The sequence below is a fragment of the Cryptomeria japonica genome, chromosome 4 (assembly GCF_030272615.1).
Source record: "Cryptomeria japonica chromosome 4, Sugi_1.0, whole genome shotgun sequence".
NCBI lineage: Eukaryota > Viridiplantae > Streptophyta > Pinopsida > Cupressales > Cupressaceae > Cryptomeria > Cryptomeria japonica.
The window spans coordinates 264,039,013-264,066,913 of record NC_081408.1 but is presented as its reverse complement, the minus strand read 5'-3'; the positions used below and the strand labels follow the sequence as shown (position 1 = coordinate 264,066,913).

General features: G+C 37.3%; 1 protein-coding gene across 3 annotated transcripts in view; it reads left to right on the top strand.

Moving 5' to 3' along the window:
* Positions 1–27,901, top strand: part of LOC131065578 (uncharacterized) — a 130,195-nt gene that overhangs the window by 67,952 nt on the left and 34,342 nt on the right. For 2 of the 3 annotated variants that reach the window (XM_058000140.2, XM_058000142.2), the window contains one exon: positions 12,424–12,696. In XM_058000140.2, coding sequence (XP_057856123.2) covers positions 12,424–12,696 — 273 coding nt within the window. The remainder of the gene's footprint in view (positions 1–12,423; positions 12,697–27,901) is intronic. The other variant, XM_058000141.2, reaches the window with a different exon arrangement.

Here is a 27,901-nt window from a genome sequence, read left to right as displayed (position 1 = left end):
TAAAGAGAGAACATTTATAAAAGAAACACTCTTCTAAAATAAGGAAAAGATCCTCGTTAAGGATACATTTTCCTTACAAGAGGGATGGGATCCTCAACAGGGATATGCATGTCCACAATATAGAAGGGTTCATTATAAAAGATACAATTGAATAAGGAGAAGGATTTGATGAATGATTATAAACTAAGGAAGAGGTCCCAATTAAGGATATGTACTTATAAGGATAAGATCCTCATCAGGGATACTTGTTCCAATAAGAGGGGGGAATCCTCAGCACCTCCACAATCAATAAGAGATCCTTATAGAAGAAACTACTTCTCAAAGGTAAAATTTAATCTTAAGGAGAGATGTTTGAAATCATTCTTGACCCCCAACATAGAGACAAGAGAAAGTACAAAATATGGTTTTATGTTGCTACCAAAGTATGATTGCACATGAAATTGTACCACCATGAATGACAATGAGTGCCCAATAAGTAAGCTACTAATGTCACATAGTGAGGAGTGACATAGTAGCCTCTAATGTTATTTAAATATATGATAGATTGGATGAAGAAGTTGAATACAACATGTTAAATGCTCTAAAATAAATGAAAGTAAAACCATACATAATATGATAAGTATAGGAATGTCTTGATCAACAAAATAGTTTCTAGGAGAAGAATAGGCCTCTAAGTCATGTTCCTCTTGTACACAAACTTCCTCATACATAAAAGAAACCTTAGGAGAGGGACAAGTATAATTCATGAGGGCCTCATTTTTATAAGGGAGGGTATTGGAATGAATAGAAGGTAAAGCCTCATAAATGGGATTGTCAATCCTATTAACTTCTTGGGAAGCTTCAAAGAGTGTTTTGAAAACCCTATAATCATGCAGATTCAAAGAGTGTTTGGCAGAATAATTTCGGTGCAAAAAATATCGATTCTATTGGCATTTCAAGTTTGATTATGATTTCAAGACATTTTGTAGCTGGAATCGGCAGGTAAGTTTGATAATTCAGCAACGTAGATTGATAATGATGGCTTGGTCTTCGTATGACTGGCTTTCTATGGTTCTATTTTAACTAACTATGAATGTCTATTTGTTTAACTTTTTGAAACCAATCATATTCATCGTTAACCATTATAAATATTCCTAAGTTACTTTCTTTTACTTGTAAATTCATAGCTACAAGATTCACTAGAAAGTTGCTAGAATTGGTGAGTCTTGAGGTGAGAAAAGCTAAATGAGTCCCAAAGACTCAAATTTGGTTCTTAGCAAGTCTGGTCAGACTCACTAAGTTTATCAAACTTGTAGGACTCACTAAATCTGTTAGACTCATAGGACTTGGATCTTGATCCTTAGACTCAACCATTAGACCAAAGCTAAAAAGTTGGAAAAAAACCAAAAGAGACCAAAACATAAAACCTTAAAAAGACCTACATCACTGCTAAATGACACTCATTTCATTCACAAGCACAAACAAGGAGAGAACAAAAGTCATTTGAAGGTAAATACAATCCACTGAAGGAAAAACTAAACAAGGAGAGAACAAAAGTCATTTGAAGCTAAATACAATCCACTGAAGGAAAAACTAATATCTAGTAGTAAACATAGTTAGGGCCTAATTACTACTTTATGACTTCAAAACTTGCACTTTTTTAAGGGTTAGGATTTTGGACTCTTAGTTCTTGGCTAAAAGTAATAAAATTGTGAAAAATGCTATGTGCCATGAAGGCATGTGTAGTCTCAACGGCCTTAATTCGGATTGGTGGTTTGAGCTATGCCCCTTGATCATATTATATATCGTGATAGGGAGTGTTCTTGGGGTGTGTTGTGAGGTATTCACACATCGCCCCATTGTAAATGGGGACCTGTTGACGTGTATTTTGTACACCATCATACACAGAATAAAATACCTAAAGGCATCTTATCCTCTCTTGAGAAAATAGTCTCTAACTGCTGAAGATTCGCGTAAAGGATCAGTTAGGTAGACTCCAAGGTTCTTTTAGTAGGGTCTCTACGTGTGGACAAGCTCCAGCGGTATGATGTGATTTGCTGGGATCACAAGGGGACTTACATGTGATAATTGAACTTCCGATCTGCTTTGCTGGACACAGGCTCTTACTGGCTTAGATTTGAAAAAAAAATGAAAAAAGGATAAGGGCGAAGAGAGGATCTAATCCTAATACTAAGAATGTAGGAGCAATGATTTGATTTTTGATGAAACTCTAACTAGGTCTTGTTTTGACATCAATGGAACATCTACACAAGGCTAGTGCGATCTTCTAAGGTGAGCTTTATGATGTTCAAATTATCACCGTAGGCATAGACACCATCAAGTTGATGCATATCAATGAAGAAGCGACAAATTGAAATTGAGCTTAAGCTGAACGATTCCAGTCGACTACACAAGGCAAGTCTGCAATCAACAAACTGCTAGTAGTATGGATATACGAATTCCACCATTAATCAATCACATTTCCTCCATTCATCTAATCATCTACCATCTAGGATTGAAGACTCAACAAGAAACCATGCAAATTGCAAGAAACGACACACTTCACCATTACTTCAATGAAAATGGAGTTTGTTTACAATCAATGGCAACAATTTCTTGCCTTGTCCTCCTATTCTACTCTAATTGCTATTCTATCAATTTCTAACTACTCTCTATCTACTAACTGCCTTCAACTATTTACAACTCTCTCTAATTTATTGCTAATTAGCCTTTACAAATGAAATGCCTGGGCTTATATAGTGCCCACAATACAATTTGATGGCTTAGATCAATTCAAGATCAATGGCCAAGATTTTACAATGAAAACCCTAATTAGGGTTTGTTACAACCATTACATAACATTTAATGCTTGACCAATGATAAAATTGTATTGCTTGGACACATGTCCCCTCTAGAAAAATCGACCAATGGATAGCCGGGGTAGGTACATCGGAGTTTGTGCCACCTTCCATGAGTTAAGTACATTGAATCTGGGCATGCTGAGGTGGACCACACTGACTGGAGGAGTGATGACTGGGATGCCACCTCATCTGACACTTGTAGCTTGCTAGATATTCAATTTGATGTCGTTGAGAGGCTATCTTTAATTAACTCTTGTTCTAACTCCTTTTTGTCCTTGATGTGCAAGATGATGATGTACCTCGCCTTGGAACGCTGGATTGAAAAAGGTCGCCCCTGTCCTTACTTGATCGTCCTGGCGAAGACCGTCCTGGCGAAGACCGTCCTGGATCCGGCTTGATTTTCCTTGAAGAGACCTCCATTTGATGCCTACACAACATTTCAAAATTAGTACCATGATTTTGCAATACATAACATAAATTAGAGAGCAAATTTTAGGAAACTTAATGATAAGTCCTTTATTAATCATTTCCTAAAAACGACTGAGCTTATTGAAATTCAAAATTTCAAAATTCAAAATTTAAGCTATGACGATCAACGTTCAAAATCAAAACAATAAATTCATATCGCCATACCTCTCTTGAGAGCCTAACTCTAAAATGCAAAACAAGGAATTTGCCTAGGCAAAATTAAAACTTGAAGCCTTTGACTTGATCTTGAAGGATAATGAACGTCCTCTTTATTAATTCGCCACCCTTGGGGATATCTTTGATGTGTTCTTCAATGTCCTTGGCAAGTTCGCCTAACTTGAGACTAAGCTCGCAGTCCTTTGATGATGTCTGCGCCCTCCTCTTGAATGACAATTTCGCACCTCCTTTGTATTCTCTAAATCGCATGCTAATGAAGGATGTTAAATGATGATTTGAAATGAATAAACCACCTTCCCTTTATAGGCGCTTACCTTCATATTGATCTTAGGCCGACTTTGGTAAATAAGACAAATTTAAAATAAACTTAAAAGGCCGACCCTTGTAAAATGAAACAAATTTTAAATCAAGCGCCCCATTTGATTTTTTTATTAATTAATAATTAATTATTAAATGCCTTTATTATTTAAATTAATAAATTTCGATTTTTATAAAGGCAAAAATAATTAATAAATATCAAGCGCAAATTTTAAATGCCTTTTTTAATTAAATTTGCAATCCATCGATTTTAGCATTTAAAATAAATTTAAAGAAATGTGTTCGAGCGCCAAATTTTTGAAAATGAAATAATACGTACCTCATCGCCCTGGTCCCTGACTGAGGGACAGGAGCGATCCATCAATTTGGTCTTGATCCTTGCATTTTTGACGTCCAAAATCTTGATCCTTACGTTCAAATCGGCATTTTAGCTGGGTCCTTCAAGTTTGATTGACTTGTTTGTGCGAAGGAATGTCTTTAAGATGTGATATCGCCCTGGTCCCTTGGAGAGGGACAGGAGCGATCCTAATGTTTTCACTTGAAATTCTCCATTTGGATATCAACTTTTCCTCGTATGGTGAATAATAACCTTGCTTGTTCATTCCATGCTTGTTCCACTTGATTTTCACAAGGCATTTTGATGTTTAAAGGATCATCGCCCTTGTCCCTTGGAGAGGGACAGGAGCGATCCTTGTCTTTTCTCCATTTTAAGCTCAAACTGGTAATATTTAACGTCTATCTCCCTTTGTATCACCTTCCAAATGATGTTTAAAACCTTGTGCAACCTTATTTCAACGTGATCTTTAAAGGATATCATGTGTTTTGGCAAATATCGCCCTGGTCCCTTGCTGAGGGACAGGAGCGATCCTAGTGTCCTGGCTCAAATTTGCAAACATTTGATCTTCGTTCTTCGTTCATTATCTTCCAAAGGACGTCCTTAACTTCGCCTACCCTTGCCTTGTCATGATTTTGAAGGAACATGGGTATTTTAATGAAAATCGCTTTGGTCCTTGTCCAAAGGACAGGAGCGATATAGGCTCTTTATACAAATTGGTGATCGTTTAACGTTTGAAGCCTTTGTATATCATCTTCTAATCATGCCTCGGACCTTTTACCACTTTGCAAAACCTTAACTTCACGTGATTTTTGAGAGATTTGGCCAATATGATAAACATCGCTCTGGTCCCTTGGAGAGGGACAGGAGCGAACTTCAAGGTTTTGAGCTTGTTCTTGCGTTCTTCAACTTGCCATTGTCTTCATTGGGTAAAACGTAGTCCCTTGATCCTCCTTAATCACTTGATGCTTGACAAACTTTCAAAATCCTGGCCTTTATAGGAATTTCGCTCTGGTCCCTGCCTGAGGGACAGGAGCGAATTAGATGTCTTGGTGCAAATCCTTCATCTTTGGCAATTTTTGATGCTTTGTTCTTCAATGAGATGCCTTAAAACGTCCACGCCACCCTTCACCTTGACTTGGAGTGATTGAACTTGGAGGAAAAGGCAATATAATCATTATATCGCCCTGGTCCCTTGGAGAGGGACAGGAGCGAATTTGTACTTGTAGTCTCCATCACACTTCGTCAGCTTCCAAATTTATCTTCAACGGTCTCGTAATGTCCCCTTTCATTCATCCATGCCTTGGAATTCATTGTAACTTGGCAAGAAATTTGTCTAAGACAAAAATCGCTTTGGTCCCTTGGAGAGGGACAGGAGCGAATTTGACCCTCTAGGCAAAAACTTCATCATTTCGTTGTTTTTGATCAAGTCTGGATGCCCTATCATGCTCATTTCGTCCTTCACCATGCCTTTGATGTCTCGATTCGTCCAAACAAGGTCAGGAATGGCTCAACTAAGCATTTTCGCTCTGGTCCCTTGGTGAGGGACACGAGCGATTCGCCTTGGTCCCTTGGAGAGGGACAGGAGCGCTTTTCGCTCTGGACCCTTGGAGAAGGACACGAGCGAAATTTGACGTTTGGCACTCTCTATCAGGATAATTTTTTATGGAATTTAACATTTAAGTATAAGAAAGAAGAAACATAGAAGGAAATGTCACTTATACTTTCTTATACTTTAAGTTATATTCCATATATACTTTCAGGATGTTTGAGAGTGGTTTCAGACCTCCAGGAGTTATATTGCAAAATCTAGTTTTTGGAGGTTTTTCAGTTTCCAGACTTAGTCAAATTTCAGGATCAGGACATTCCAGACTTAGCCAAATTTCAGGATCAGGACGTTCAGACTTAGCCAAATTTCAGGACATTCCAGACTTAGCCAAATTTCAGGATCAAGACATCACTCAAGCCGGACTTGCTATCCTATTGATCTCCCCGATAGCACTCAAAATGCAAAGGCTAACTAACAAAACCCTAAAAAACCTAAAGAACAAACCCTAAAAAAGCAAAAAAAGCAAGGGTCCCCATTTGCAATGGGGCGATGTGTGAAAACGTCACAACAGGACCCCACTTTTTTTCTGCTTTCCAAGGTAGTGTTAGAGTCCTTAGCTATTAGCCTTTGCGTTGAAGGGGCATAGTTGGTTGAGACGTCAAAGTCGGGAGGATAGCTCTTCTTTGGGGGTGAAATGAGGTCAAAATGAACATAAAGAGAAAAAAGTTTGATGGAGGAACTCTTCAAGATCAAGCCCAATCAACAATGCAAGTGCTTCTTTCATCATCAAGTGATGTATATGCATTCCAAGTGAAACGTGATCTCCAGGAGCAAAATTTTGACTAAGTATATATAATCTTCAAGTGCTCCCTAGTAGGAGCGAATTTTGCTTCTACTACTCCTTATCAGGAGCGAGATCCTTACCAAGCTCTCCAAGTCACTTAAGATACCTCTCATCATTGTGTAATATCTCAATTTGATCCAGGAAACATCAATTGGGTCAAGTACGAAGGCAACTTCAAGTGCTCTCTAGTTGGAGGGAAATCTGCTTCTCTTGCTCATAATTAGGAGTGAAATGGACTTCTTGACCAGCATTTGAGGGAAATGAGTGAGTTTATAGGCCTTTAAGAACATTTTCATCATAGAGGAAGTGTAGTTTATCATGAATTCAACCAAAGAATGAATGAGAGATTGCTAGTGGTGGATGCTTCAAGTGCTCAAGGTTGAAGGCAAAAAACTTCAAATGCTCCTCTTGAGGAGCAAAATTCACTTCAAGCACCCTTAGTTGAGAGCAAAATTGTTCCTAGAATACACCATGAGCCTAGTTTCAACAAACTCGAATGGATGGAATGAAGGAGAGTGAGCAAGAAATCAGTAAGTGTCAAGTTTCAATCCACTTCAGATGCATCCCTTGTGGAGCGAAATTCTTCCTAAGATCTCATGTTGAGCATGCTATGTCGTGTTGGAATTGAGAAAGTGAGTGTAAGTTAGAAAAGGAAAGTTAGAGTGTTAATTTGAAAGTGACTTCAAGTGCTCCTTTGGAGTTGTAATGTCCCTACTAGTTAGGGATCACTAACCTGCAAAACTGATTGTTAGAATACAACAAACATAACATATATATATATATATATATATATAAGTAATCTAAATTGCAATCTAACTTAAAAATACTTAACATAATCACAACTTTTATCTAATAAAAAGGATACGATTGCCATACGAAAGTATGTCTTTAGGCGGCCGTGAAGCTCGCCTTCTTGGAACCCATCTTGGTTCCAAGCCCTCTAGGGAGTCGAAGGTGAATTTGATTCCTGTCTTGAATGTAATTTCTTACATCCAAGCCCTCCAAGAAATCGAAGGTTAATTCGATTCCTGTCTTGGGTGTAACCTCTTACACCCAAGCCATCCAAGGAAGACCCTATGTCAATTCCTTGCCTTGGATGATGCATCCCATCATCCAAGTCCTCAGAGGGGACCGGCCAGATCCGTCTCTTCTTGGATGAACTTAGTCAACCAAGCCATATATATGCATATAGATATTCAGTATATATATTGCCCTAGGGATTATCATAATCCCTTCCTTAGACTAAGTGAGTTTCCTCCCTATAGCCTCCATCATATAATCACATTTATATTACATTTTCATAATTGATTATTATTTTCCATTTATACTTACATCTTCCTAACTTGACATGTATTCCATAACATATATCTCAGAAAATGTCCATTATCAAATATTCACATTTGTTAATTTATATTCCTACTATTCATTGATACGTATTCCTTAACATACGTCTTTCATTAATATCTGTATTAGACTGTTCATTACTGTATTCATTAATATATGTATTAAATTACTATATCCATTAACATTTGTATTAGAATATTCAATATTCATTAACATAAGTAATATCATTTTCATTATATGTATTTATTAACATATATACTAAAATATTCATTATTAATATTTATTAATATATATATTAAAATATTTATTAACTATATCCATTTACGTATACATTTGTGACATCCCTTACCTGTCTGCACCCGCAGTAGTGGCTCCCAATCTGCAGTTCCTTGTTGTTGTTCACAGTTTTCCTTATACTCCCCGTGTCCTCCATCACATAGCCCAATGACTTAGCAGTATATAATATTACACAGTGTATGTTTTCAGACAGTAAGAAATCAGACATATTCATAGTATATATAAACTTCCAACAATATTATTTCAGTATAAAAATACACTCTACATTACCAGCACTCGTGATACTATTAAAACTGGTAGAAATCTGATTAATATAAATGTTGATGTGTGTGCTGTGAATTCTATTAAAGCATGGAAGTATTTTACTTATTGTTCGTGGTGAAGTAGAGTCAAACCTTTACGTATCTGCGGATTCGTCAAATAGCTGAAGATATTTTCCAGAGATTCTTTTTGTTCTCCCTTTTTCTTTATTTCTTTCCTCCCCCCGTGAGAAGTATTGAGCCCCATATTTAAAGTGGCCAGGGGGTTCGCTGCCTTTGGGGAGAGACATGACTTTATTGAAATTCACGTCCTCCTCTAATCATTGTTTCCTTAATACGATCGTGACTCTTAGGCTAGTTCCTTAGGCACTTTATTCTTTTATTAATTAATTAATATTTTATTCCTTAATTAATTAATAAATATTATATTGCTTAATTATAAATAGTATTATATTGCAGATAGAAATAAATGGGCAATTAATCAGTATTTAATAAGTGAATTAATTATTTTATTATATTTTAATTTACTTTTTATATATATATATTTTTTATTCTTTTGTATTTTAATTTTATTATTAATTTATTATTATTAAATTATATTTCAAAGTGGGACATTATAGGAGCGAATTTCACTTCATGTGCCATTTAATAGGAGCAAAATTTCCTTTCGGGCCTTCCATGAGGTAGGTTTGACATGTTTTCATGAATGAATGCTTGAGAAACCCAAGGTTTGAGTCAATGAAGCAATGGAAATGATTGAGAACAAGTTTAGTTTTGATTCGAAATTCACTTCAAGTGCATGTAAATTGGAGTGAACTTCAAGTGCATAGCCTTCAGAATGAACTTCAAGTGCATGTAAGTTGGAGCGAACTTCAAGTGCATGGATCATGGAGCGAACTTCATGTGCATCCAAGTTGGAGCGAACTTCAAGTGCTCCACTTTAGGAGCGAAATCACTTGTAGAGCCCTCTTCCAAGTTAATTTGATGCCTCCTCTTGCATGAATGACAAAGTATTCAAACCTGAAGTGATGAAGGGCAGAATTGGACTAGGTTTGAGAGAACTTCTATTGCCCACTATTAGGAGTGAAATCCTTTAATCAAGCTTACAAACCACATAAAAGCAGAAATTATATCAAATTAAGAGATTATAGAGGTTATATATCATGTGTGTTTGATGCTCATTTGTTTGTTTTGCAGGAGATGAAGAAAGAAATCAAGGGGATCACGTTGGAGGAAGATCAAAACAATTGTGTTAAGGATGAAATTTCCATGTCAAAGTCAAGAAGATGTCCTCAAGAGGAAAACTCCATCAGCAAATACAAAAACATCAAGGATGTTGATTGCAAACCAAAAGGAGGAAGATTGTAAGATCTACACCACCATGCAAAGGGGAAAACTTCATTTACAAGCATGAGAATGCCCAAGTGGAATCTCAACTCTCACCGCACCATGGAGACATGAAGACATCAAAGGAGTGCGAAGGAGAAGTCATATAATCACCCCAAGGAAAGCAGGTGAAGATGGAGGAATGACTCAGCTGCATCAATGCTTCCCATCACCACTACTTTGAGCGAACTTGAAATGTTGAGTATCAAGAGATATCTCTCAACATCCCTTCATGACAATCTACCATGTACGAGAGCGAGTTGAAGTGGCATTCCAGTCACTACCTCCACCAATCAAAGAAGTTCCACATCAACATGTCTTGATTCAATGGACCTGACTCGTTCATGAAGGCACAAACTTCGAGGCACCTACCCTCGTCATCCATTGGTCAAAAATTCCAGAAAGGACATGTGTCCAAATATTGCAGTTATTTCATTGGCCAGAATTGAGTTTGTTGTAACAAACCCTAATTAGGGTTTTCATTGTAAAATCCCGACCATTGATCTCAAATAGATCTAAGCCATTGAATTGTATTGAGAGCATTATAAAAGGCTCAAGTTCATCATTTGTAAAGGTTAATAGTTAGTGAATAGAGTAGTGAACAATGAATAGAACAAAGATGGTAGCTAGATTAGAATAGAAGTTAGACTAGGAGAAGGCAAAGATTAATGCCAAACCTTGTTGTAAAGAACAATTGATTTCATTGAAGTTATGGTGAATTTGATTTGTTACTTCAACAACTTCTCAATTAACTTTCATGCTTGTTAGATTGAATGGAGGAATTTGTTGGATGTATTTGGGTGGAATCCGTTTAGTCCATACCACTAGCCTCTTGCTGATTGTAAGTGTGCCTTGCATGGTCAACTGGAATGATATGAGCTTAACTTCCAAATTGTTATACGTCCATTGTTTATTCATTAACTTGAATGGTAATCAATGTTTGATGGTAATGATTTGAACATCTCCGAATTGCACCTTAGAAGATTGCACTGAGCTTGTGTCAAATTGTTCAAGTTGATGGTGAGACCTCGTCCAGTAGGATTCCATTGAATCATTCACCCATATTCTTGCATTCTAGGCTTTAAGAGAGAATTCCTAAACCCTTTCCTTTTGTCCTTTTTTCAATTCAAGCTAGTTTAGGACAAAAAGCATCACACGATTGCAACATCAGATGATTGAGTTCCAACAATTTAAACATTCAACAATTCAACAGAAGTCCCCTTGTGATTCCAGCATAATCACATCAAACCAACGATCTTATCCACACGTCGTGACCCGACATACAAGAACCTTGGAGTTATCTCAAGTGATCCTTACGCTAATCTTTAGCATTTCAGTAACTTTGTTCAAGAGGATAAGATACTTTTGGGTATTTTATTTTGTGTTCGCATGTGCATGAAAAACACATCAACAGGGTGGTGCCCTTTGACATAGTGAGGGGTGTTGTTCCTAAACTCCAATTGACCTTGCTAGGGGTAGCTGCCCACGAACCCCTACTCTAGTTTTAAAAGAAAAAAAATGAAAATCATTTTGGGCCATGCTAGATGGAAAAGTAATGGTTTTTTAAATTCTCTCAAGTTTTTCCCTATTAAATTCCCAAGTAATTTAATTACATTTACACTTTCTGATCTTGAAATGCTACTATGGTTGCATCAGTACTGTAGACTCGTCTGAGATATGATTGTAGGATCCACACAGAGCTAGTCATGTTGGGTTGTGTGATACAAGATCCTATTTGTCATAGTTCATTACTCCATGTTCTGATTTTTGTTTTCAATGCCGGGCATATATATTATAATCTATGAGTTTGGTATGCTTAAAACACGTGGATATTTATATATTTTAAAATGTTATTTTTTTCAACTTAAATCTGCTGTATACATTTGTTTATGTATTCTTTTGAATGTGATCTAAGTAGCTTCTAATTGATTATTTTTTAATGTTTTTAGAGTTGATTTATTTAAGGGTGCATAATAAAAGCTTTAAATCCTTTAAAAGAAAATCTATATTTCCTGGTTATTCAATTTGCTTCATCTAAGTCCCAAGTCTGAGTCTGAGTCAAATATTAGCCTGCTAAGTTCAAGTTGACTTTGATTATTGTAACTATGAGTAATCTTTGGCTTAGCATTGTGCCTCACCTATCGGGGCATGCCATACCCAAAGTTAGATGCATTATTTTAGACAATTTAAATGATTAACATGTCTCATGGGCTTTTAAATGTGGGGCTCCAATATGAGAGCCCCTATGTTTGATCACTTAAGATCATACCATTCAATTTGACAACCATCCTATTACTTTGGGCATAAACTTTCCTTTTTCTGTCTGGGTAGACTCCAGGTTGTAACATATTTATCCTTGTGAATTCTATAATACATCATGTATAATTTGTAGGTCAACTAACTAGCACTGTGATGGAAATGATCATTGCTAAACCAGTTTGACCAATGGTACATAGTGGGTACCATAGGAGAGACTGCATTGAAAGAGTAGATGATCTCAGCTGTGTATAATGCACTGTAATGTACGTGATTGAAATTGTGAACAAGGCTGAAAAATTAATTATATTGCAAGTTTGGCGTTATTCATGATCTAGTTTTTGTTGCAGAATATGTACTCTGGAGCACTCACATTGGATCCTGAGGATGTAGAGCTGCTCACAAACTTTGGTGATTGTTGTATAAAAAGAGCTGAACTTGCTTATGTGCTCTTGAATTCTACCACGATGGAAGTTAACCAAAGTTGGACTTCAGCTACACAGTTCTATGAACAAGCCTTTAGGGCATATGCACATGCTTGTAGCAGAGCTGATGTTAAGGTTGGCGACGATCTTGCTGGTTTACTCCAGAATTGGGGTGCCGGTCTTCTTTCTTTTGCTGAGGTGAAAAATGATGAAATTGCTATTTTTGTTTAATATCTGTTGATGCTGAATGACCATTGATATAATAATTTTCAACTTCTAAGTTTTACAGTAGCTTCTGACCTGTGCCTTCATGATTTTTTGTTGCTAATTAAATATCCATCATGTTAAGGGTAAATATGTTGATGAAAATGTGCACTCTTTCTGTTAGTTTCTATTTATCTTCCTGAATATGCGCCCTAATACCATTCAATCCTGTTGAATTCTTCCAGATGTCTCTATGTTGCATTGTTGCACCTCCAAAATTCATATAAGTCATTTCTTGAGTTCAAATAAGGTTTTCTGCAAGTTTTATTTATTGCATTGTGTCTATATGCTGGTAGTTTTATTTGGTTTCAAGCTGTAACGTTTTTAAATAAATAATTGTTTCTTGCATTCAGTTCTTCGAAAATAAAAAAAATGCACAAAAGAAAACCAAACTTCAAAATTTAAAAAATTTCAACTTGTCCAAATATATTGCTGATTCTTAACAGAAGTAAGATATTTTCAAGGCTGCAAAATTGTCCACTAGATGTTTGAGTGCAAGGAATGATGCAAAGATTCAGCTGAAATACTCCCCATTGTCCCCAATAAAGGCCATTATACAAATTTACAGATTTCAGAACTGATGCTTCTGGATATTCCATTGGCTATATTAATTGATTATCTCATTCCTCTCGAAATTGCATAAGCTTCAGGTATTTGATTCATGAATAAGTTAATAACCAAATGAATTAATAGAAAATCCATACATCTCAAGTTGGAACAACTTCTTTATTTGAAGTCATTTAAATTTATCCTTACAAGTACAAATCATCTTTTGCCAAGTGTTCTCTTAACTTCTTATCTATTGTAACTTGTATGAGTCCATTTGAATTACTTTGGTCATTTGTGGAGATATATATAATTTCATTATCCTTCTTTCTAATAAGTAAGGACATCTGTGACAACAATATGATCCATTTGAAGGTGTTACAGAGACAGAAAAACATAAAGCTCTCATCTGATCTGTAATCAGGGTCTCTTTGTTCTTTGATTTTGCAAAACTAAACATCAACAAAGTACATCTAGATCTACATTTTCTGGTACCTGTTGGTGTACGTTTTATCATATACCAAACATTAGAATACAATATCCAAGCATAATCTATCCTCTCTTGAACAAAATCACTACTTGTGCCAAGATTGCGAGAAAGACCACAAGGCGACTCCAAGGTCTATATGTGTGAATGAGCGACTTTATGTGGATAGCTTCTTGGATAGTGTGTGCTGAAATACAAAGGGGGACTTACGCTTATCAACTAGTATCATTCATAAGCTGGACTTGGGCGAATTTATCAATAGCTGCTCTTTGTTTTTGGATTTCCTGATTTGGGATTTCAAAAAAGGATAAGAAAGGATAAGGGTTTAGGAATTCTAACTACTTCTAAGCTATTCCTATGAGCTCAAGAGACAGTAAAGACTGGGTGAAATTGGTAACGACACTCTGTTTCCCCACACTTGGACAACTATGCAAAGCGTGTGCAATCTTCTAGGGTTGTGCTTAATATTTTCACACTTCTGAATAATACCAACAATTGAACAATATTGCTCAAAGTAGAAGTTAAGCATCCACATCAAAAGCTCAGGCTAACTTTACACATTGAATGAAAATCATCCATCCAACAAAAGTATGAGCAAAATTTCACCAATCTAAACTATCAATCCTTCATTCATCTAACTTCAAAGCAAATTACTTAAAGCAAATTTATTCTAAGTGTTGAAGAAAATATGCAACCATGCAACCACTTGATAACAAATAAGACTTCAAAACAATACTGATAATGAACTTTTTATTATCCAAGTAGCTCTACGCAACAATTTCATAAATCTCTCCACACTGAAATGAAATGAGAGAGTGAGTTTATATAGAGTTTTGAAAGAAAAATGAAATGCCGAGATCAATCTAAGATTAACGGTCAAGATTAAGACAACCTAACCCTAAATAGAGTTTCCCAAAATAAAATCAATATCTAGTGCATGTAAGCCAAGTGGTACGAGGTGCTATTTTTTAGGATTGCACCCTCTTCTCTTGTTGAGAAGCAGAAAATTCAATGAACTTGGATACAATCTAATCAACCTCTTCTATCATGACATGTGGCAGCATGCCGACTCTGAATTCTAATCCTTTCGAATCATTTGCACATACAACAAAAGTGATTTCCCAATCTAATTCTTGTTTTTGGAAAGCATCTCTAATGGATAGGAGGTTCGATGCCTTAGACAAATTTTGCCTCAGGACTGGTTCGGTGGAGAAGATTTTTTGTGTCTTGGTTTTTAGATTTTCTGACTTCATATTCTTTTCTCGGATAGTGTCTTTTTCAAGTACCTCTGTAGCTACAAGGTAAACCTTGTCTTGAATTCCTTTTATCTGCTCCTCTTCTCTGTCAGCATTTGCCTTCGCTTTCTCCAAGACTTCATTGTTGAACACAAGATGCCACTGAGAGGGGGGGTGAATCGGTGATTTCCAAACTTTAACCTTTTAATCCTAAGAGTGTGAATACCGATTAGCAGATCTAACACAAAGAAAACATACTAGTGAGATAGGAGGATGACACAAATGCAACCACACACAAAAGGAACATCACTTAACACCAGATGTACGAGGAAAACCCAACATGGGAAAAAACTCGGTGAGAAATGCTGCTAGAGTCTATTGCTCCAATCTAGCCTCACAATGAAAACATTGGTTACAACATTTAGGGCACCAACCCAAAGAGCACCACCCCTGCTTTAGGGCACCAACCCCCTATTTAGGGCACCAACCAAAGGAGCACCAACCCCTGATTTTAGGGCACCAACCCAAGGAGCGTCAACCCCTGCACCGAGCTCCAACTCAATGATTACAATATCATTTATCAATACAAAAGTGATAGCTTGGTTACAAATGTGTTCTGTAACCTCTACAACTTCTCTTCCGGTTTTACTCTTCTCAACCGGTCTTCCTCTGCTCTGCTCTCTACCGGTTCTCTGCTCACTCAAATCCTCCTCTCCTTCACTCTTAGTTGCAACCTTACTGGTTCAGTCCTTCCTCTTCTTTGTCGGTACTCTGCTCTCTGATCACTACGGGTTCTCAGCTTGCCAGTTATTCCACTTGCTAGTTTAAACCCTGCTCTCTGATCTTCTTTGTCTCTTCTTTGCAGGTTCAATCTTGTCTGATTCCTTTGTCGGTTGAACCTGTACCTCTTCTCACTTTCTCTCTGCTCTCCTCTGCACACTACAACTACCTTCTTACCGGTTTACACCACTGTCAGGCTTAGTCTGTCGGTTGCTTTACCCTTGTCAGTTGCACGCTTCTAACCAGTTCTCTCTCAACCACTCAGTCACCTCTGTGATTGTTGATGGACTCTTTGACTGGTTAATACTCTAATTGCACTCACTTCACCAGCATCACTCTCTTGTGTAGCAACAACATATCTGGTCTTTGATCTACATATTTATACTATGCATTCCCGCCAAAACGACATTCAAACTTCTGGCATGCTAGGGTTCCTTCATCGACCTCGAGGCAAACCAAATCCAATCAGATCTCCTTCCAAAGATTGACCACCTGCAAAGGATCAATCAACTTCGCCAATCTCGTTGCATTCAAAACACGTTTGCCATATTTAGCAAACACGACAACCTGTGTCCTGATATGTCGGCCTTGTGATTTATCGATTAGCGTGCATGATGCGGTTTCCTTCACTTACTCTGTCTGCACGATCAGTGTGTCCTAGATCTCCTCTGTTCATTTGATCTCGAGCTGCAAACCCCTGCAACACACCTGTGATCTTTGGGGTGAACCATAAATGCAGACTCAATCGACAACTACCTCACCGACTCACACTTCACCGACCACAACATGCATGACACCTGTGTCCTACATGTCATCATCGTCGGCATGCACCTCATATCGGTCACCATGTCGGTTTAGACTCTGTCATCGACCAACACACAATATCGGTGCTTCATCTACCGATTTTCTAACCTTGTCGATTATACCTTAACTGGTCAACCTTCAAGCCTGCACTTGGCAGCTCTGCCGATGGAACACCTTTGCTGGTCACCAAACATATCGATCCACCACATGCTCATCTTCATCAGGTAGGAGCTCATCACTTAGCCTCTTTGCCCTCTTACCGATTCACATACTCACCGGTAGGCACCTTGATGACATTATTTCATCAACCTTCAACTGTTTCCATCTGAGGCATCTGCATTCCGATTGCATTCTCTGTTTGCAGCTGCTCGACCTTGCCTTCTTCTTCATCAGCCTAGACATCATCTCAATCAGTTTGTCAAAGTGACAAACCCATCACTTCTTTACTCTCACTTTTCTGTCCTAGTGGCACAACATGCCAACTCTTGCTGATCCAGTGCACATCTCTAATTTCATGCACCTGAGGCATCCTTGTGTTTCACGGGTTGATTTGGTGTGAGCCTTCAATCATCTGCCTTCTACAATTTGTCTTATCTCAGAGGGTTATGATGCATTCCATGCATATTGGAAGATAAGTTCAAAATTACCACTTACCGGTAGGAGTAGATCCTTGTCACTCATTCTTCTTCCGGCATTGCACTGATATGACCTCAACCTGTATACTGGTTCTGCACATCTTCATTAGCTCACCCTGCTAACTTACTGGTCATATGCTTGCCGGTTGGCAACCACACATTGCCAACACATAACATACCGGTTATCATACAATACCGGTCTCCAATACTTATGTCTTCAACACAAGTCAATTACTAACTTGTGTACCGGTGATCCTAATGACCACATTGCTGGTTGACAGTCTCTTCTTACCGATAACTTGCTATACTAGTTGACATCAATGACAACTATACCAATAATCTCCCATACCGATTGCCATGCCATACCTGTTGACATCAATGACAACACAATGCCAACATTCATTGCGTGCAACCAATGTCCAGTGCCAACCGCTAAAATCATATGCCGCTATTGCTTCAATTATACTTCCATCAACTAACTCTTGCTTTGACATTCCTTTCAACACTCTAACGTAGGGAATGATTCTTTCTTGAATGTCTTGAAGGTCAGCCCATGCTTCTGCCATGCTTGCAATCCTGGAGAGTAAAGAGGAGGTTTGTCCATATGTCAATGCTAACCTTTCCGCAAATGTGGCTGCCTCTTCTACGCTTTCCATCCATGCCTTAGTCGCTCTGGCTGTCACTGCTTCTTCCTTAGAACTTCTACCTGTTTCTCATGAATTCAAAAGTGGAGGAGCTTCTGGATTTGCTTGATCAAGTGGCTTAGTAGTCAAATGTTGAATGTAATCCCTCAGTCTCTCAACTTCTTTCTTATATTCCTTCTTTTTTTCTACTTCTTTGCCTAGTCTTGCCTTCATGGAACCAATTGAATTATCCAAATCTTCAGCTTCCTGCTTATTGGTAGTTGGTCCCAAATTGAATGTAGTGATTTCATACTCATGAGAAGCAATGTCTCCTTTTTGCCTTATCTACCTTTGGAACAATCTGCACTATCCTGCAAGCGGCTTCATGTCTCTGGATGGTGGAAAACCTTTTGGCTAGCTTCTTTGTGGCAACCTGTTCTAATCTGGCCAAGAAATATGCCATATCATCTTCTTCTTGAACTTCTATTTCTTGTGTCTTTTCTTTCAATCTCTCCTTCAGCCAATCAGAAAGAGTGGGCTGCTCAATGCCTTCCACTTCCTGATCGCCTTCTTCACATGCGATACCTCGAAGAGTGGAAATCATTCCTTCTTGAAATTCACCTTCTTCAAAATCCATTTCATTGTCTGCCTCCTCTACTTTTGTGCCGATAGGAGATGGAGGCTGCTCATCTTCTTGATGGATTAATTCTATGTTTTCTTCATGAACTGGAGAAGGAATCTTTATTTCAGCCAATGATTCATGAACAGTTAATATATAGTTTTCATTCTTAGATGTGGCAGAACGAGATGGTTCTATCCTTTGCTTCTTCTGAGAAGGTCCTTCATTCACAACTACCTTCCCCTTCTTTTTAGCACCTTCAATTGGTTTGGCACTTTGAGTTGCTTCCTCATTTGAAGAATATCCTTCTGCTACACCCATCAGGTCATAAGTCAAGATTATATTTCCCTGTCTTAATTTATGACACTATTGATCAATCCACGACCTGGAATATTTCATAAGTGGCCGTATTAGGGTGGTCAAGTCTGCATGCTCTGGCTCTGACCATTTGATAGGAGAAAGAGGCGCATGCTCATCAAAGTCAGGCTGAGTATATTCTGCATTATCTTCCAGCTAATCTGGTACAAGGAAAGGTTCAGTTGTTCTGATCAAGTTTACTTGTAGTATTGAAAATAGTCTTTTCCTGATGTCAAACTCATCTGTAGCATTTGCCCAAAAATCTTCTATGTCTGCTCTATGTCTAAATCTTTCTCCATTCACTCATCCAATATTACCGTGAGGATCAAAATTAGCTCTGGATCGGTAGAATGTAAAGGGATACCACTGCATTTTTAGCCTGACACTTTCAACTGCCTGTGTTGTCAGAAAAGACTCCTCCATATTTCCAATAAAGAATGGAAAGGTAATTGTTACATTTTGCCTTATTCTTTTGAAGCTCTGATATGTTTCAAGTTGCCTGAGAACTTCAAGTAGAACCATCCTGTTGGTTGGGTAGATCGGAAGTCAATATAGATGGCCGTCAAAACCTTGGACTCTTATGTATGTAAATTTTGGAAACTGGATAAACCAGGATCCATACTTGCTGATCAAACTTTTGGCTTCAGGAGATAACCTTTGGTGAGTTCCTCCTTGCAATGTTCTTTTGATGTACATTAGGAATGCATCATGTGCTCGATAGCTCTTCTCCTTAAGCTGCAGCTACGGGTAACAATCATAAGATTTAAATTCACCTTCACCATTACCAACTATGCCTCTATAGATCAATTTAAAATATCTATAAGTACTACCTTCACCATTACCAACCACACCTCTATAGATCAATTTAAAATATCTATAAGTACTAGCCAACAGGTAGATAATGTAGGAGCTCATGTAGAATGACTTTGTCCTCTCCAAATTTATCAATTGTTCATGAAGGTTGTTGCTGATTATGTGGGACTATTTGAACATCCGGACTCCCGAGGTAATTTCATCTATGAAGTAATACATCCATGTCTCAAATGGCACACCCTTAGGGCTGCCCATTACTCTATTCAACAATAAGATAATGTCACCATATTCTTCCTTGAAGTATGGGCATAGCAGGATCTTTGGCACTTTCCCTTGGGGTCTTTTCTTTTCCAACCATGATTTGTTAACATTTGCCACATAGAGTTCAGACTATGCATATAAATCTTTTGGGTATCTTCTTTGGTCTTGTAGGAGGTTTTATTGTAGTCTGGAATTCCAAACATTTCTTGAATGGACAACTCTAAAAGATTAGATAAAACTCTCCCATCAGGTGCAATGATCTCTCTTGACTATGTATTATAGTGTCTAGCACACTCAACCATTAGCTCAACACATTGTTTAGATAGAGGAAATCCAGCTACTTGGACGATACCATTTCTCATCATTCGGCAAGCAATGGGTGTCAGTGGGTGTCCATCATGACCGTACATTCTCTTTTTGAATTCTTCTAAATCCTCATGCCCAAAGTCAGTGTCTGTGATATTCTTCTATTTGGATTTGATTTTGGATTCTTGTTGAACTCCTTTACTGGCAAACTTCATTGGTGCTTTTCTGGAAGGTGCTCCTTTGGTGGTCATTAACCTGCATAACACATAAAAATTCAATATTATTTTCGAGATAACTTGCTGATTCTAATTTTGATTTTAGACCCTTTTTTCTTGAAAATTTCGCTTTCAGCTCGTCAAAAAGCTAAATTTCTGCAAAAAAGAAGACTAAAAGTGGAGAATTTGGTCTAGAAATTGATGAATTTGAGAGAAATAAGAAAGGATAATAGAAAAATTCACTCAATTTCTGATTTTGTGCCTTAGAAATTGATCTTTGTGACTGAAATTCACCTTCAATTCTGAAAGTCTATCTTAAAATTAGAAAAAAACACTTAATTTCCTGACTTCCAACACTTAGAAGAATTTTACTTCTTCGAAATTTCTCTTCAAAAAATTAATTTCCACAAAATTTGAGAGATAATTTCTTCTCAATTGCTCTCCAAATTCTCAACTTGAATAATGAATTTGAAAGTGATTGGTTGAAAATATATAGAGTTTAAGGTTTTAAAACTTAGAAGCTTCTTCTTTGTTTTTTTTCTAATTTTTAATTATTTTTTTGTGTTTTAATGTTTTAAATCTTTCCAAAATGGAAAGTTTAATTTCTCTCTCAAATTTATCCTTAACTAAGGAATCTTCTAGAACTTTATTTTAATTTCCAAAATTCTTGAATTTTTGAAAATATTTCTAAGTGCTGGAGTTATTTTCCCCTCTAAAATAATTCCAAGTGTTGGAAAATAATTAAAAATACTGCATGTGTCAAATTTTATTTTCCAACCTGTTCGTTGATTGACCCTTGATTTCATGTGCAATTTTTCTCAAATTTGTATTTTCTTTAGCCATTTTTCTTTCATCATGGCAAGATGATTTTAATGTCTAATATCTAAGTCTTGGGCGAATTTTTATGTCTGGCTTAGGCATCTTCACATATTCCATTTATGCCTAGACAAATTTGGAATGTCTAAGTCTTGCCAACTTATGTTTGATCGAACTTCCAAAGTGTTTGGACAATTTATTTTGGCAAAATTTTATTTTCTCTTCAAAGTGTGCTTTAGCCAATGTCTTGTCTTTCTTGGTGAGCATTGTAATTCATCTTGGACAACTTGTGTTTGATCAATTTACATTGGCAAAATTTTATTGTTTTCTTTTTTACCATGCCAAACCACCACCTTTCCTTGCCTAGGCAGACTTTGCTAGGCACGAGACATTCTTTTCTTTTGTTTTACTTTCTTTCATGTCTTGTATCTCCTTGGGCGGACTTCATTTGTTCTTGGCCATGTCCTTCCCAACCTTGTCTTGCTTTGATTTTCTCTTCCTTATGCCATCTCTAGGCGGACTTGGAAGGTTATATGCCAAGGCGGACTTCATGCTTTTCATCTCATGGGCGAACTTCAACCTCCTTTGGCACATGGTGGACTTTGTTAGTGCCTTGCCAACTTGATATCATCATGTGTATAGGATGGACTTGGAAGGAATCTAGACATTATGCATAGGGTGGACTTGGAAGGAGCTTGGACAAGTTTCCTTTGTGTTTTATTCCTCTCCTTTTGGCGGACTTGGAGTATGATTGGACATGGGCGGAGTTTAAGGTTCCTTAGCCAACTTCTTATCTACCTCTCAAACCTTACCTTGCTTTTCTTCATGGCGGAGTTAGAAGAAGCCTTGCCAACTTATGTTTGTGCTTTAATCCTCGATGGACTTTCAATGTCTTTGGACATGCTTTGTCTTGTGCTTTAGTCGAACTTGTGCCTAGGTGGACTTGGATGATGTTTGGACATTCATCTAGGCAAACTTCATGTTGCTTGTGCCACCTTCCATGCGCCTTTTATCATCCACCTTGGGTGGACTTTGTGTATGCTTTGCCAAGGCGGACTTGGCATGTCTTTGGACAAGGCAAACTTTGAAGAAGTCATGCCATGCTTTTCCAATTCTTCCTTGGCGGACTTGGATGATGCTTAGCCAAGGCGGACTTGAGCCTTTCCTTGTTGCTAACTTAACTTTAACCAAAGGTAGGAGTTTAATTGACTCTTGCCATGAGTTTCTCAACTGAAGGTAGGAGTTTGTTGATGCTTGGACATCTTTCCTTTGGCTAAGTCGGACTTCAGGTTTACCTTGCCAAGGCAGACTTGGCATATGCTTAGGCAATCCTCCAAGGCGGACTTCACTCTTCCATGGACAAGGTGGGGTTTGGAGAAGCTTGGACATGTTTCCACTTTGCCTTGCCATCTCTTCTTAACCTTAGCCATCCTTGGCTTGGGCGGAGTTTGAAGATATCGAGCGAACTTTACCCTTTGTCTGCCATTCTTTCATGTGCTTGACTGGTCAAACTTGGTCTTCCTTTGGACGATTTTTCATCTTCATGCCACTTTTTCTTCAAAACATCTTCATTCAAATTGTCATGTCCATCTTTGACCTGCCATGTTCATACCTGGATCATGTGGAACAAAAACCCTAATTAGGGTTTTACTTTGCTTTTTACCCTTAAAGACATAATTTTTCAAATATGAGGAAATGGGCACTGATCATATGGCTAACCTTCTAGAACAAAACCCTAATTAGGGTTTCCTCTTTGCTTTTTACACTTAGAGACCAAAATTTTCAATTCTGAGAACATGGATAACAATAATATGGCTTGAGGATCAAAACCCTAATTCCGAAAAAAAAAGCAGAAAAAGCAAAAGCCTACTTTTTGCACTTGGCAGCAAAATTTTCGAATCTGAAGACATGGGCAGTAATGATATAGCCCGAAGATCAAAACCCTGATTCCAGAAAAAAGGGAGAAAAACAAAGCCCTGCTTTTTGTACTTAGAGACAAGATTTTCAAATTATAACAACATGGGCAGTGATCAAATGACTTGAGGAACAAAACTCAGGTTCCACTTTCAAAAAAGCAAAAAAGCAGAAATTCCAAAAAATAGAAAGTTGTCAGAAATGACCCAAAGCAATTACGATTCTCTTCCTTTAGACTTTCTAAGCACTTTGACAACTTTCAAATGTGATTCTGAGCATGACTTCTCAACTTGGCTTAGGATGACTTCAAAACTCTAACTCAAAACTCTCAAAGAAAATGGACTTGCGAAATTGCAGAGCTAGGACAAAACTCTAAAAAGCAAAAACAAGGGGTCCCCATCAGCGATGGGGCGATGTGTGAAATAGGTCACAACATCTAGCGACTCTACTTGAGGAATGTTCCTGAACATTCCAAAGATAGAATCCATTTCAAATTCAGAATCTTAGATTAATCAAAACTAACTTACCAGCTGGCTAAGAAGGGTACTCGAAAAGGAAGAGGAATCCTAAACTGTATCAAGCTCTTTCATCCTTCAGTTATAAGTGTGTGCATATGCATTCATTCCCGTCTCTTAAGACCAATATGACTCTTTGGGTCCATCATGGCAAATCATGCAGTTGTGTGTGTTTTGTCTTAACTCCAAAAGCATCGTTGGATAGAGCCTTGCTGCCAGCGAGTGTCCATAGCCCTGACAAGGTTATCTCTATAATCTCACGAAGATTACTCTACTTCCGGCGATTTAATTTTTGATAATGAGGGTACACCTATAGAGATTTCCGCACACCCAAAGCCAAATGTTTTGATTTTTCATTTTTTTCTTTTTCATTCATTTTTGATATTCTTTTCTTTTCACATATTTCCACACTTTGGCTCGCAAGCAATGAAGCTCGCATGGGCTTGAGTTATTATAGTGGCGCTGAAGTAAGACTTTTGGTGATTTTCTTTTTGTGTTGCCATGACTTCACTTGGGAGACTATATTGACTCAAAGAATTCATTTAACTGTAAATGATATAATAATTGAAAGACTCAGTGTCAAGATACAATAGATGATTCCCTTTCTAGTCAAGTACTAATCTTAACTTAAATATACTTTAGAAACAATTAATCTAGGATTCTAAGATTCTCCACAAATATTTATCTAAGGAATATCCCAGACATGATGTAGTAGTGTACACCAGAAGTGTGCGTGTAAGCAACATCGCTCTTCTCATAAATGGGAATCCTTGTTATTCAAAAAACTAAACTAAGCAAACAAAGCAAACTAAACAAACTAAGCAAGCAAACTAATCTAAGAAAGTGAAAACAAACTAAACTAAGAAAACAACTAAACTAACAAAGCAAAACAACTAAACCAAAACTCAAAAGAAACTATTCTAACTATGTACAAACTAGTCCCATCAAAGGACTCAGGGTTTGAAATAATGTTTCAGGTACTGCTCGTTGACGCGCAATGGAATATCTTCTCTTGTCAAGGTTTTTAACTTGAATGCATTTTCTCCAAGTATCTCAAAAATTTGGTATGGTCCTGTCCACAGGTTGTCAAATTTATCATGGTCCCCTCTCCTCTCATGAGCTTTGTCCCAATAGAGGACTAGATCGGAGATTCTAAAGGCTTTCACTGTGGCACATCTATCAAACCATTGTTTGACAACCCCTTGATGTTTTGCAAAATTTTCGAGAGCTTGATCTCTCAATTCTTCTAGTAATAGGATCCGTGTCAGGTGAATTTGAACTCTTTCTTCCGAGTCTAGGTACTCTTGCATGAATCTAAGTGTTGGAATCCTTAGTTGTATTGGGAAAACATGGTCTTGTCCATAGGCTGATAAGGAGAATTTCTCAAAGATTTATTCGCTCTTGTTTTGTCTGCCCATAGAGCGAACCTGAGTTGAGTATGCTAGTCTCTTGGATTTTTCTCTAGTAGCTTCTTGATGACATTGAGTAAATTCTTATTCATGGACTCTGCCAACCCATTACCCTGGGGGTAATAATTCGATGAAAACTTCAGGGTGATCCCATAGTCAAATGACCAGTTTGAGAACTTTAAGTAAGTGAATGCTGAACCATTATCACATACTAGAGCATTATGACATCCAAATCTCATGATAACATGTTATTTTAGGAACTTGATAATTGCATTTGTCGTGCAATTCTTCAATGCTTGTGCTTCAGACCATCTAGTGCAACAGTTGGTTGCAGTTAAAATGTACTTATGTTGTGCTGATGATGGTGGGTTTATATTGCCAATAAAATCAAGGCCCCACATTGCAAATGGTTTCACTTCTGTGATAAGTTGTAGTGGCATTGCATGATTCTTTTCTTGAGTTGCATTCATCTAGTAGGTGTGACAAGTCTTGACATGTTCATATGCATCTTTGAAAACAAAAGGCCAATAGTATCCTACCCTCAAGATTTGGTGAGCTGTCACCTGACTTCCTCCATGGCCTATGCCAAATTTGGAGTGGAAATGTTCAATGATTCTCTTAGCTTCATCATTTCCAACACACCTTAGATAAATCCCTTCGTGATTCTTTCTGTAAAGAACTGATCCTTGAAGCATGTAACATTGACATTTGAGCCTAAAAGCTTGCTTCTGTGTTGGGTTCATTTGATTAGGATAAACGTGATTTAATAAATATGAGATGATATCATGATACCATTCCTCTGGAGAGGTGTCAGTTAGAACATATGTTTCTTGCACAAGGCTAGGTCCTTCAATAGCCACAGTTTGAGCTAAAGCTTGTCTGCAAACTAGCTTCATTGGCTGCAATTCAATATCATACTCTTGGATAGCGGCGACCCACTTTCCTCTTCTCTCTCCTAGCTCATTTTGCATTGCTAATGCATGATAGCTTCGGTAAGATAAATGATTGAATGAGAGATAAATGAAGTCTCTCATTCGATCATTTATCCTATCGATAAACTATTAGGAAAAACTTCAAGCTGTTGTTCTTTCATTTGATGATCATTCTTCATTTGTATATGTTCAATCTACTTAGTTCGATCAATGTTCAAACTATCGATAATCATATCATAGCATAGTATACTGATTAACATCGGTTTGCATTATAATTGTGATCACCGATTATTATCGGGCTAACCAAGTATCCCGATTTATATCGGTTGATTTATTGACAGTAAACTAATGATGGTTATCGGGATTAACTGATTGTATCGGGTGGCAAAGCATACACCGATTGGTGTTAATTAACAAGTTATGTAGACACCGATTGGTGTTAACTAATAAGTTACGTAGACCTCGATTTGTATCGGGCTGTTGATTAATGTATACACCGATTGGTAATTATAAAGTCAAAGGGTGCGATCAAGTAGTGTCTTGATCGGTCATGTCTAAAAGACATGACCAGTCAAGGCATTGCTTGATCCTCCCCTCTTGCATATATATATCAATCGATATTTGTGAGAAGGACATCGAAAATCAATAAATGCTCCTCTCACCTGCCATACAAAAGAAGATAATCAGATTTATCATATAAATAGATAATACATAGATCAAGAAAATATAAACTAGAATATATCTTGCATATTGAATTGAGAATCGAACATCATTTACATGCATCAGGAGTGTTTTGACAGCCGCATCGGAGACGATGGCAAAAACTTTACTTCTCAGGATATAGTGTCTAAACTTTTTGATGGCCTTTACCAATGCATAGGCCTGTTTTTCAATACTGGGGTATCTCAGTTCATCTTTAAGGGGTGGAAGCCTTTTACATATGGTTGGGAGGTGTCGTACAACCAAGGGTCATCGTACCTTGCAATTATGTTGCCATTGTATGGTTTGGATCTGGAGTTGCCCAACCAAAACTTGTGCATTGAGCTGCCATACTATAAAAAACTTGGAATTCCTTACATTGCGACTAAATAGTTGTCGTACATTAGGGAGGGAAACATACGCTACTATAATACCCCCCCTTGATCTAAAGTTTTAATTTTCTGATTGAGGGATATTTTTTGACTTCTGTTTTAATTGCTCTTTATTTTTTGATTTCATGTTTTCAGAATAGAAATATAATGCTAGAAATAAACTATGAATTGCAATCTAACTATTTTATTTTTAAACAACAAATTTTACTGTTAAACCCTTGTTTGCCGAAATTAAATTAATTAAATATAAACATACTTAAATTGCTTGGCAATCAATAATATATTATTTGCCGATAATATTTGTTGACCAACTACAAGCAATAATCACAATTCTGGAAAATGATGAAACATGCCATAGGAAAGCCACACACTTCCTCTTGAAACCCTCAAATTGGTCGGCTGAAAGTTGAAATGATATTCCTCTTAAAATGTGTGCAATAACTATTCAAATATGCCCTTTAGAATGCTTTCAACTTGTAGATTAGTAATCCCTAGATATACTTTTGAATCTTCTATCAAATTCTATGTAATTAAGCTCAATTGAAGCCCCTGAACGAAGCCTCCTGAAATCAATGCTCTTGGATGATGTTCCACACCTATAAGCATTTAAACTTTTGGGAGTTTTTGCTCCTAGATTCTTGAAATTGTAGCAAACCCTTGCTCACAATTTGTCCAATTCTTTAAAAAGTAATCTTAATAAATGAATGAGGAATAGCTTTTTATATCTTCCTCAAAGGGCATGATTTTCTATGTGCCTTTTTAATTATTAAAAAGAAAATTA